At 37.9% G+C, this 12,665-nt stretch overlaps 2 protein-coding genes across 5 annotated transcripts in view; both read right to left on the bottom strand.

The window, feature by feature from the left end:
- The window catches only part of YEATS4 (YEATS domain containing 4), a 108,544-nt gene that overhangs the window by 68,998 nt on the left and 26,881 nt on the right, over nucleotides 1-12,665 (bottom strand). The gene's annotated exons all lie outside the window — the stretch shown is intronic.
- Nucleotides 11,812-12,478, bottom strand: LOC308658736 (eukaryotic translation initiation factor 1). Its single transcript, XM_081311579.1, has one exon. It carries the CDS (start codon nucleotides 12,344-12,346, stop codon nucleotides 12,005-12,007), a length of 342 nt encoding a protein of 113 aa, XP_081167705.1. The 5' UTR covers nucleotides 12,347-12,478; the 3' UTR covers nucleotides 11,812-12,004.

Raw genomic sequence — 12,665 nt, 5'->3', positions numbered from 1 at the left:
AATATGACAAATTTCAAGGGCAGCCTGGGCAACTTAGTAAGACCCTGTTTCAAAATAAAAAATAAGAAGGGGTGGGATGTAGCTCAGTAGTAGAGTACCCCTGGGTTCAATTTCCAGTACCCCCCCAAAAAAACTGTACGTGTTAACACACTCCCATTTAGTAAACCAAATCCAATTTACAGCAAGCAAAGAGTATGTACCTCTACTATTAAAATCTCTCTCCTGTTCACCCTGAATACACTTGCCTAAAAATTGAGAAATTTGCCAGGTGTAGTGGCACACTCCTATAATCACAGCAGCTTAGGAGGATCTTAAGTTTAAATCTAGCCTCAGCAATTTAGTGAGGTGCGAAGCAACTCAGTGAGACCCTGTCTCTAAATAAAATACAATATTGGGCTGGGGATGTGGCTCAGTGGTCGAGTGCCCCTGAATTCAATCCCCAGTACCAAAATATAAATATATATAGAAAGAAAGAAAGAAAGAAAGAAAGAAAGAAAGAAAGAAAGAAAGAAATTGAGAAATTAATCTAGTATTGAATCTAAAGAAATAAAATATGCTACCAGCACTAAATCAACTCTCTCATTAGTCTCAACTTCCTAAGAAGGGAAAGTCAGTAGGAAGTCTGAAGAGTTTTTGATGACTCTGATGATCCTGTAATGCTTAACAGCATTTCCCAGTAGTTTTCTCAGAAGTTTGGACAGCCCAAGACTCTCCACATTAAAATATACTTTGGAGTCCTCTTGTGATCCAGTACACCACCCAGTGGTTATCACAGGATCCAGAACTATCTAGCAAATATCTAGCAAATAGGGATATGACAGACGATTTCAAGTTTAAATGTATGCTAATCCTAAAAAGAAAATTAAATCATTCAAGAACAAAGGTATATTTACTGTGTCATAAGCTCAGGCATGTATTACATTTCATGTTATATTGGCTAATATGTATTTAGCACCTACAATGTGTCAGGAACTGTCCAAAATACTCTGCATACCTCTTCTCATTCAGTCCTTAGTGGAGGAAACAGACTTGGAGAAGTTTCTCACCTTGCTGATAGGTCTGTCTGATGACCAAACCCCTGATCTTCAGGGGAAATTCTAGCTATTTATAACCATACTTAAGAACATCTTATTCTGATCTATTCCTATTTTCAATCATTCTCACTTCTAAAAGAAAAGACAAAAATAATTTATAAATATTAGGAAAAACTGCAAACAAACTAAATGTCCAATAATAAAAGAATAATTATAGCACAGTCATGGAATGAAATGATAGGCAGTTCTTTTCTAGAGGGGGAGGGAACACTGGGGTTTGAACTCAGGGGCACTAGATCACTGAGCCCCATCTCCAGCCCTATTTTATGTTTTACTTAGAGATAGGGTCTCACTGAGTTGTTTAGCACCTCACTTTTGCTGAGGCTGGTTTTGATCCTCCTGCCTCAGCCTCCCGAGCTGCTGGGACTGCAGGCATGTGCCACTGTGCTTGGCTGATAGGCAGGTCTACTTGATGATTTTTTTGTGTGTGTGTGGTGCCAGAGATTGAACCCAGGGCCTTGTGCATGCAAGGCAAGCACTCTACAAACTGAGCTATATCCCCAGCCCTGATGATAACAGTAATTAAAAATTATTGTTCTAGATAAAGTTCATGCCATATAATATTCAATGAAACAAGGCAAAAAATAAAACCAGTTACATGGCAGTTCACAGAAAAAGAAATGCAAACAGACAATAAGTATATGAAAAAATACTAGATCTCAAGAGTTTAAAGAAATGCAAAGCAACAATGAAATATTTTTCACCCAAGAGAATGGCAAAAAGAGCCAGGCACAGTGGTGCACGCTTGTAATCCCAGCTTCTTGGGAGGCTGAGGCAGGAGAATCTTGAGTTCAAAGCCAGCCTCAGCAATTTAGCAAGACCCTAAGCAACTCAGTGAGACCCTGTCTCTAAATAAAATACAAAAAAGGGCTGAGGATGTGGCTCATGGGTTTAAGTGCCCATGGGTTCAATTCCTACTACCAAGAGAGAGAGAGAGAGAGAGAGAGAGAGAGAGAGAGAGAGAGAGAGAGAGAGAATGGCAAAAAGTTGGCCAGGGAGTCAGAAGCAGACATTCTAATGCAAACTTGTTGAAACTAATAATTGGTACAAATTTGCCAATATCATTAAGTTTAAAAATGCATACCCTGCTGGGCATGGTGATGCATGTCTGTAACCCCAACAACTCAGGAGGCTGAGACAGGAGGATTGCAAATTTGAGGCCAGCCTTGAACCCTGGCAACTTAATGAGGTTCTGTCTTAAATGAAATAAGAAATTATAAAAGGACTGGAGATTAAGCCACCTGGGTTCAATCCCCAATACCACAAAACAAACAAATGAACAAACAATAACAACCCCCTAATACATTGCTCCCTAATAGCTTCTAGAAAATTTTTTAATGGAAATACATACATGGTCATTACAGCACTGATTATAACAGCAAAAAAAGAAAAAAAAAAACAAAGAAACAATTTAAGCGTTCCTCAATAGTCAAATAAATAAATAAATAAATAAATAAATGGTAGAATATTCATGGAACATAGGCAACCCTTAAAATAATTTACGCAGGTTTCTTGTGCCTATTTGCAAAAATACGTACATTAGTCAGGGTCCAGCTAGGGGAAGACAACACTTACGACAGGTAATTCAATAGGTGGAACTTAAAGTAGGTATCAATTACCAGAGTTGAGGCCAACTTTTTGTATCCAGAGAGTGGTGATCCAGGGACAGGGGCTGCCCTATGGGTCTTGGCACAGGTAGGGCTCACAGTATTCTATCCAAAGCCTCACTTCCATCTAAAGCCCTCCTTTTACTCTCTCTGCTTCTCATTCTCTCTCTGTAACCAGCCGTATTCTCCTCCATCCATAACTGCACCACCTCTAGTTCCAGCATTACTAATGGCTGAGCATAATCCCAGGTGACAATCTGATTGGTCCAGATTGGGTTCAGCATCTACCCAAATCTAATGCAGCCAGAGCGAGAGGTCACATAACAGAAATATGGCCACAGGACTCATTTCAGTGGGTAAGGGTTACAGTTCTCACCAGAGGAGCCTAAGTTGGGAGATCCTATCTCCTACTAATAGCATGGGCAACTGGGTTGGCACTAATGCCATTTACCAGGGTAAGCAATTCATGGTGGGGACAAGATTGAAATAGGGGATAATAACTTCAATTGTGGACATATTCAATCAACAGAATACCCAAGTGCATCTTCTAGGAAGTAATTAAATGTAGAGTCTGGAGCTCATTATAGGAATCTGGGCTAGAAATCTAGGTTTGGGACAGTTAACCTCAAAAAAGTATTTAAAACCATGAGCAACAACTGTCATGTATAACTAAAAAGAACAAATAAAAAATTGAAAAAAAAAATAAAACCATGAGCAAGTAACAATTTTTTAAAAGTTGGTTCAGGAGAGACCCCTCAGAGAATAAAAAATTATAAGATGAACAGAGGAAGTGGAAATGCTGAGAGAGACTGAGAAGAACTGGTCAAGCTGGGCACTGTGGCACACACCTGTAATCCCAGTGGCTAGGGAGGCAGAGGTAGGAGAATCTTTAAGTTCAAAGCCAGCCTCAGCAACTTATCAAGGCCCTTAGCAACTCAGTGTGAACTTCTCTCTAAATAAAATATTTTAAAAAGGCTGGGGATGTGACTCAGTAGTAAAGTACCCCTGGAACCAAAAACAAACAAACAAACAAACAGCCAAAATGACTAGGGGAAAAAAAAGGGAGAAATAGAAACAAAACAAAAAACAAAAATCATAGTGATAGAAAGGAAAGAGAAAGGAAGTTCCAGGTTAAAAAAAAGTTGGTCGGTTTCCATCAAAACTTATTAAGAGGTTAGCTAAGAGAAGCTCTGAAGATGTCTGATGAAGTAGGCAGCAGAATGAAGGTCAAGTCAAGGCCAAACTGCAATGTATTTAGGTTAGGAAATGAATTTCTCATGAGTGAATCTTTCTGCAATACACATGAAATCAGGCAGGTGACGAGCATTGGGTGAGATTAAATAGAAAATGAGTCAGTGTGCTTGTACTTCATAGTTCTTCTACAATTCCTTTTTAAGGGTAACTTGGACTAATATAGTCAATTCAGAACTTTTACAAGCACCTGATCTCAAACTGAATTCATAGAGCGCCCTCTTGGGGTCAGTGACTCTTGTGCATTCTGAATCTAGCAAAACAGTGTAAGAAGCATCAGTCAGATATAAAAATAACTTAGTTATAGTCGTTAAACACCAAAAACCATAGTATAAATTTGTGTAGTCTCCTAAAGTCTTAGGTATAGAAACAATCCTAGCATACAGAATGAGATCCACATGAAAATGGCCCCATTTTAGGCCAAATCTAGTGGTTTTTCACTTTGGACACAGGAACTATGTACTCATTTATGATACAGGGACAGGAAAGGACAAGACTCTGTGTCCAGCCTTGGGACAGGCTAGCATACAGTAGGCAAAGCCAAGATCTGCAACTAGACTTGTGCTTGATGCAGAGCAGAATTAAGTGTTGGAGAAAAATAAATAAAATGCCAGCAACAGACTTGGGAGGCTGAGGTGGAGGTTTGCAAGTTCTAGGCCGGCCTCAACGACTTAGTAAGAGCCTAAGAAACTCAATGAGACTCTGTCTCAAAAAATAAAAAGAGCTGGGGATGTGGTTCAGTGGTTAAGCACTCCTGGGTTCAATCCCAGGTTATCCCCTTCTCCCCCACTTCGCACTGCCCTGGGGTGGGTGGGGGAAAGTCAGCAACAATTTACTGAACACTTATTAGAAGGGAGACATGCCAAGTGCTTTATCTACAATTATTAGGATAAACAAGAATGAATCCTCTCTTTTTTCATTAAGAATCCACGAAAGATGGGAAAAAAGTAGAGTTAAAAATCCTAGGTTCCCGACTGGGGCTGTAGCTCAGTGGTAGCATGGTTGCCTAGCTCGTGGGAGGCACTGTGTTTGATCCTCACCACCACATAAAAATAAATAAAGGTGGTGGAATAAGATAGTCATCATTACCCTAAGTACATGTATGAAGACATGAATGGTGTGACTCTACTTTGTGTACAACCAGAGACATAAAAAATTGTGCTCTATATGTATTTTTTAAAATATTTATTCTCAAGCTTTAGGTGGATACAATATCTTTATTTTACATTTATGTGGTGCTGAGGATCGAACCCGGTGCCTTGTGCTTGCTAGGTGAGCACTCTACCACTGAGCCACAACCCCAGCCCTGCTCTCTCTCTATAAAATATGAATTGAAATGCATTCTGTCGTCATGTATAACAAATTATAATAATAAATAAATAAATAAATAAATAAATAAAGGAAGGAAGAAAGGAAGGTACTGTGTCCATCTACAACTAAAAATATTTTAAAAAAAAACAAAAACAAAAACAAAAAACCTAGGTTCCCAACTAGACCTGGGATTGATTCCAGCTCTCCCTTTACGAGGAATGAACCATGACAAAAGAAACAAACACAAGGCTGTGGAATCTCAGAGGAAGGCCAGCTCATTTGGGCAGGGAACAACTTCCATATATACTTCCAATATATCATATATAGGATTCATCCATGCCACTCCATATGGCTTAGGTTCAACCATGTGAGACACCCATCAGCCTAGGAAAGATTCTAACCCAGGGAAAGATGAAGAATATGAGATTCAAGCAAGTTCAGAGTACATTTAAGAAATGAGGTGAAGATCTTACTGATTGAAATGGAAGTTGTGTATAAACATTTTTTTTTTAACTTGGAAATTTATTTTTAATTTACCCTGAAGGCCCTTCCACTTATGCCCAATAGGAAGTCTTTGTAAATTCAACTAAATGTTGACACAATCCTGCTGAAGACCATTATGTAAGGCATCATAGAATGATAAAATTCCCTTTTATTCCTAATTTGTTCAATGTTTTATCCTAAAAGAATGTTGGATTTTTGTAAAATGTTTTTTCTGCATTTACTGAGATGATCATGTGTTCTTTTGTCCTTTATTCTATTTTACAGTATATGTATTAGTTTGTTAGGGCTGCTATAACAAAGCACAGAAATTTATTTTCTGGAAGTTAGAACTCTGAGTTCAAGGTGTGGGCATGGTGGTTTCTTCTGAGGCCTCTCTATGTGGTTTGTGGCTGGCTGTCATCTCTCTGTATCTTCAGATGATCTCCCTCTGTGCATATATGCATCCTAATCTCCTTTTATATGGATCTAAATCATACTGGATTAGGGCCCACCCTTGTGGCCCCTGTGTTAATTCAGTTACCTCTTTCAGGGAGCAGTGGTGCACGCCATAATTCCAGTGCCTCAGGAGGCAAGGATGGCAAGCCTGAGGCCTGTCTAGCAATTTAGCAAGGTCCTAAGCAACTTAGCAAGACCCTGTCTTAAGATAGAAAAAAAAGGGCGGGGGAGTTGGCAGGGATATACCTCGGTGAGTGCTCAAGGCTCAATCCCCAGTACCAAAAATTTAAAAAAATTTTTTTTTAAATTAAATTACCTCTTAAATGACACTTTAAATATGAATACATTTTTAGGTGCTGGGGCTTTCAACTTCAACATATGAATTTGGGGGGATAACTCAGCTCATAACTGTGTATTAAATAGATTGACTTTACATATTAAACTAGCCTTGAGTTTTTGGGCTAAATCCCACTCGATGATAAGATCATTTAATCCCTTTTCTATGTTGGACTTGGTTTGCTACTACTTTAAGGGTTTTGCAAATAGCTAGCATAGCATGATTATCTTTATTCCTACCAAAGTGCTTTTATATGTGCTATTTCATTCACTCTGAAACAGAATTTTTTTTTTTTTGAGAGAGAGAGAGAGAGAATTTTTAATATTTATTTTTTAGTTCTTGGCGGACACAACATCTTTGTTGGTATGTGGTGCTGAGGATCGAACCTGGGCCGCACGCATGCCAGGCGATCGCGCTACCGCTTGAGCCACATCCTCAGCCCTCTGAAACAGAATTTCATGAGGAAGATAGTATACTCATATTCACTCTAGGAAACTGAGGCTCGAGAAAGTTGATTTTCCCCTAATTATAAATCTGCATACTATAAATGGGAATTAAAATTACAGACGAGGAGAGCATTTAGGGAGATGAAAGAAGGCTCAGGATTTGGTGAGAACAAAGAGAAACTTTGTGTGGATGGAAGTTTATGGAGTCAATTGAATGGCATCAGTGATCTTAATGATGTAAGAACTGAGGGCATCTACCAATGTACAGAGTAAATAGATTTGTGTTTGCATTTCATGCACAGAATTGAACCAAGTAGGGGGTGACAACTCTCATTAATTTTGAGAACATGAATTGATGAACTTCATTGGAGGAAGAATAAACCAAGATTTTGCAGAGAGAATTTGGCTGTATGAGTAACAGTAAACCCACATTTACAGATTCCTCCTTTTCTAGAAAGTTAGGTTTCTTGCAGAGTGAATTTCCAAGTTGATTTCCAGTTCACATATTCTTCTCTAAGTCCTGGTGGAGCTACACCATGATACTTAAGTATCCACAGCTGCTCAGTTAGGGGTGAAAGCTGAATTCAAATTCTACCTCTGGTCCCAACAGAGAGTGTGACTTTGGAAATAATTTAATTTCTTCAAGACTTTATCCCTTATGAAATAAGAGAATGGAATGAGATGTTCCTAGAGCTCCCTCACAGTTCTGGAACTATTCAGTTAGTGAATTAGGGGAGTGGTGATTCAGTTAACCTGATATTTTCAAATAGCAATGATGAGTAACACACTACGGGCAGGTGAAGGAAATACTGAAAAGCATTGAAGCCTGTTGAGGACAGTTAATTTAAGGTAAGTGGGCAGTGAAAGAGAGAAAAAGTAAACAGAACAGGGTGGGGGTGGGGAGGGCTTCTCAGTTGGGATTTGTATAGGGCACATTACATAAGGCTACTGGAACCTAGCATGCCAATTAATTAAAACTTATTTTAATTAAAAGTAACTAAATCTAAGTAAAAAGCAGAGAGTACAGGCTGAAGCAGAAGATGGATTTAATCACCTATTTTCTATGAGAATCGTAATGTTATCCTAGTTCCCTAGATGATGCACTGAAGGGCAAGGATCTTACTATTAAGACCCTCCAGTAAAAATACTGATAAAATCTTTTTTTTTTTTTGTTACTGGGGATTGAACTCAGGGGCACTTGGCCACTGAGCCATATCCCCAGCTCTATTTTGTATTTTATTTAGAGATAGGGTCTCACTGAGTTGCTTAGCACCTTGCTGTCGTTGAGGCTGGCTTTGAACTCATGATCCTCGGGCCTCAGCCTCCTCAGCAGCTGGAATTACAGGCCTGCGCCACTGTACCTATCTAAAATACTGATAGATAAAGTCTTGACCCCTTGGTCCCTTACATCATTTCTTTGAACTGTCAAGTAACATTTCGTTATGATCTGGTTCATAGGAGGCAATGTTTTGATAAAGACATCTGTTTTCCGATTTCATTTAATTTTTAAACTACTTCCCCTTCCCTTTCACTTAAAGGATAAATATTCGTCTTGTAAAAAAATCCAAACACTTAGACACAAATGTAATAATGAGATTCCCTGTAATAATTCTTCCTGTTGTTAAGATTGGTGAAAATTCCACCAAGTTATTTTTCTCTGGATATCCTAATTTATTATAATATTATCTACAAAAATGGGAATATGAACACTTTTTTCAATCTGCTTTCCCTACTCCTCTTACTAACCAGCATAATATAGATTTTTTTTTCATGTCAGGGCATATAAATTTGCTATTTTCATTTTGATAATAGCAAAAAATTCCATTACATCACTATATATCATAGTTACCAAGCTCCTATTGGTAGATATTTGCCTGATCTCATTTTTTTTTTGTTATTTATTGTAAATGATGCTACAGTGAGCATCCTTGTACATATTTTGCATGTTTGTATAAATGCTTCTAAATAATCTATTCTTGAAAGTCTAGTTGCTTTCAGTGAAAAGTTAAACAAATATAAACTTTACAAGTCAAATTGTTGAGTCAGAATGTTTTAGTAGATATACACATGAAATTCTGAGAGTACTTGAGAAGATATTTCCAAATAGTCCTCCAGAACCCCATTATTGTGTGAGAGTAGCTGTTTCCCTGGGCCTCTTGCTAGCACTAGTTAGCCTTGGATTATTATTAATTTTTTTTTTTTTTTTTTGCGGTGGAGAGGTGGGGGGTGGTAGGGGTGGTGGGGGAGTGGTGGAGGTGGGTTGGAGGGGGTGGCGAGGTGGGGGTTGGCGAGGGGGGGTTGGTGGGGTGGGTCTATTTTGGTTTTGTTTTTAAAAATCTTTCCAGGATGTAAAGTTAGCAAACACAAATATGGAATATCTGAGTAAATTTAAATTTTAAATTAAAAAAAAAAAAAGAAATCAACCATCTACATCAACCAGAAGGCATGTTTCTGGTCTCTTCTTTGGTATCATCAGTATTTATTTTCTCCACCCTACACGTATATTTGCTATTTAAATTTGCATATTCTTAAGGTTTAGCAACGTCAAGCATAATTACTGGTCATTTTTATGTCCTTTTAGTGAACTGTTTAAGTCTTTTGCTTCTTTCGCCAGTGTCTTTGTGTTCCTTAATGATTTGGAAGAATGTTATCTTGTGGAAGTAGACACCGTTATAATGTCCCAGTGTTCCTGTAGATTACTTTTATTGTTTTTTCCCTTCCAGAGTGTTTTATTTTTATGTAGTCCAATTTATCAAGTTGTGTCACTATGAGTTTCTCAAATCCCCTGGAAGCCTTGTAGAAATGCAAATTCTCAAGCCTCTATGCCAGACTTCAGCTCATTTCTCGGGGTAAAACTTGGGATTCTGTACTTTTTGTAAAAAGCTCCCCAGGGGATTTTCTTTCTCCTTTTCTGTTTCCCTCCTTTCTATTTCCCCCTCATATATGCTTCCAAACTTTTATATTACCCAATGATCAGTGTTGAAGAATTTGCTAAAATTATTAAAATTATCCGAATACTGAAGTAAACATGCTAACGATGCAATTGGAAGCTACTGTCATCGTCTCAAAGATAAGATCAAAATGATATGCTTTTTCAGTTACTGACTTCACAGAGAAGAAAAAAGAAAAATTGTAATGATTTCCTGTGACATAAAAAGAATTATGGAAATCCACAAGAATATTCAAAAACAGAGAATATACTAAAAAGTTCTCATGAACCTAACCTGGTGCATGCCTGTAATTCCAGCCACTCAGGTGGCTGAGCCAAAAGAATCACGAGTTTGAGGCTAGCCCCAACAACTTAGTAAGAACATGTCTCAAAATAAAACATAAAAAGGGCTGGTGATATAACTCAGTATGCAGTGCCCCTGGGTTCAACCCCCAGTACTGGGTTGGGGGGGCAGAAATTCCCACATATTTATTACCTAGTTTCAACAATTATCCATCTATGGGCAATTTTGTTTTCTCTGCATCCTTCATACCCCAGGTTATTTTTTAAAGAGATTCCTAAACTCATTTGAATTTGAGATTTTCAGGTTTCATATTATCCTTAAAAAATTATTTCCAACTTCAAGAAAATATTTACTTGTGCTTTATTTTCTAGCTAGTACATGTATAATCTAATTTTCTTTGGTTTTAATTTCAAGAGTTTGAAGTTGAAAATAAGAGATATTGGGGGTAATATTAAGGAATAGGTACTGGAAATGTCTTCTACAAGAGATTTCAAATATCTGTTCTTTAGAATTTTATCTAACAGTATTTAACACCAGACTTTTCTTTCTTTTTGGTACTAGGGATTGAAGCCAAGGGTTCAATCACTAAGCTACATCCCTAAGTCATTTTTATTTTGAGTTGCTGAGGCTGGCCTCAAATTTGCAATCCTCCTGCCTCAGCCTCCTGAGTTGCTGGGATTACAAGGATGTGCCACCATCCCTGACAACATCAGAATTTTCTTACATGTTATGTACAGTTGGCAAGATTTTTAAAACAATTATTAGTGTATTTTATGTCTCCTTCTTCCTTCCATCCTCTTCTTTTATGGTAGTCTTCCTTCTACTTTCAATGTTGTTGCCCCCACCAGATTCTACACAAGGGAAAACACAATGCCTGTCTGTGTCTGACTTATTTTGCTTAATTTGATGTTTTCCAGTTCCACCATTTTCCTGCAAATGGCATTTCATTCTTTCTTATGGTTGTATAATACTCCATTGTGTGTGTGTATATATATAAATAATAATATATAAATATAGTATATATAATATACTATATATATTTATAATATCTATAGTATATAATATACTATATATATTTATATATAAATATAGTATATATAATACATAAATATAGTATATATTATACTATATATATTATATATATAACATATTTATATTTCCTCCATAATATGCTGAATTAATTCTTTTGGGTATACACCAAGTAGTGACATAGCTGGATATCAGTTCTATTTTTAGTTTTTTGAGGAACCTCCATACTGATTTCCTTAGTAGCTGTAATAATTGATATTTTCCACCAATAATGCATTTTTGTTGTTGTGGGGGTGGTGGTGCTGGAGATGGAACCCAAGGCCTTGCGCATGCTAGGTAAGTACTCTCTCACGGAGCCACATCCCCAACCCCAAGGTATTGCTTCTTGTATTCTTGATGATAGCCCTTCTGACTGAGTAAGATGGAATCTCTGTGTAGTTTGATTTGCATTTCCCTGATGGCTAAAGATTTTGAACATTTTTTTTCATATAAATATTAGCCATCTGTAAAAAAGTATCTGTTCAGTTCATTTGTCAATTTATTGTGTGTGTATATTTGCTGTTTTTTTTTTTTTTTTTTTTTTTTGGCTCTTTTCAGTTTATTGCATGAAGGAGTTACACTAGTCCAAGTTAAAAGCGGACCCCAAATGGTTACATTATACAAGCTGTGAGGTTTTTAAACTTGTGACAAGGGACAGAAGGGGAATTCTACTCATTGCAAGGAAATCCTCACTTAAGCTTCAGTGAGCCACAAGCACTTAAAACCCATGAACCTTCAGCTGATCGTCCTTAGCCAGTCCAATCTCTACCAGGAACTGGCATATGTTCTTGCGCTGGTCACCCTGTAGCTGAATTACTTCTCCATATTCTGGATGCTCAATTACAGTACCATTGCAGGCAAATTTCTTCTTAAACGCCTTCACTAGTTTCTTTTTATCGTAATCATCAGCGATCCCTTGGACAGTAGTAAGGGTCTTCCTGCCGTTTCTCTGTTGAATTCTTATATGGATATAATCCTCAGTGCCAGCAGGAAGCAGGTCATCACCCTTACTTGCATCAGCAAAGGGGTCGAAAGAGTGGAGGTTCTGGATAGCGGACATACAATACGATTCCTTTTCCTGGGTGGAAACGGCCTGCGGAAGGCGGCTGCGGGAGAAGGCGGGCGGGGGGGACGGAGCGTCGGGAAGCGAGGGGGCTCGAGGGGGAGGCTGCTGAGTCCTCGGCGGTGGCTCAGTGACTGGGGCCTATTTGCTGTGTTTTGAGTTCTTCATTTACTCTGGATATTAGTCCTAGCAAGATTCTTATCTACAGTGTTATGTATTTGTCACCTGATGTTCATATTTGATGTTTTATTTATTTAAGATTCTCATTTATTGCTTCCAATATAAAATATAAGCACATTAGAAACATTTTGAAAAG

Source organism: Spermophilus citellus (genome assembly GCF_964194105.1).
Source record: "Spermophilus citellus genome assembly, chromosome: 10".
NCBI classification, from domain to species: domain Eukaryota; kingdom Metazoa; phylum Chordata; class Mammalia; order Rodentia; family Sciuridae; genus Spermophilus; species Spermophilus citellus.
The sequence above is the reverse complement of the archived record's forward strand: the minus strand, read 5'-3'. Positions and strand labels throughout refer to the sequence as shown.

Coding starts and splice junctions, on each gene's coding strand:
- LOC308658736 (XM_081311579.1), bottom strand. CDS start 12,346: ATGTCCGCTATCCAGAACCTCCACTCTTTCGACCCCTTTGCTGATGCA.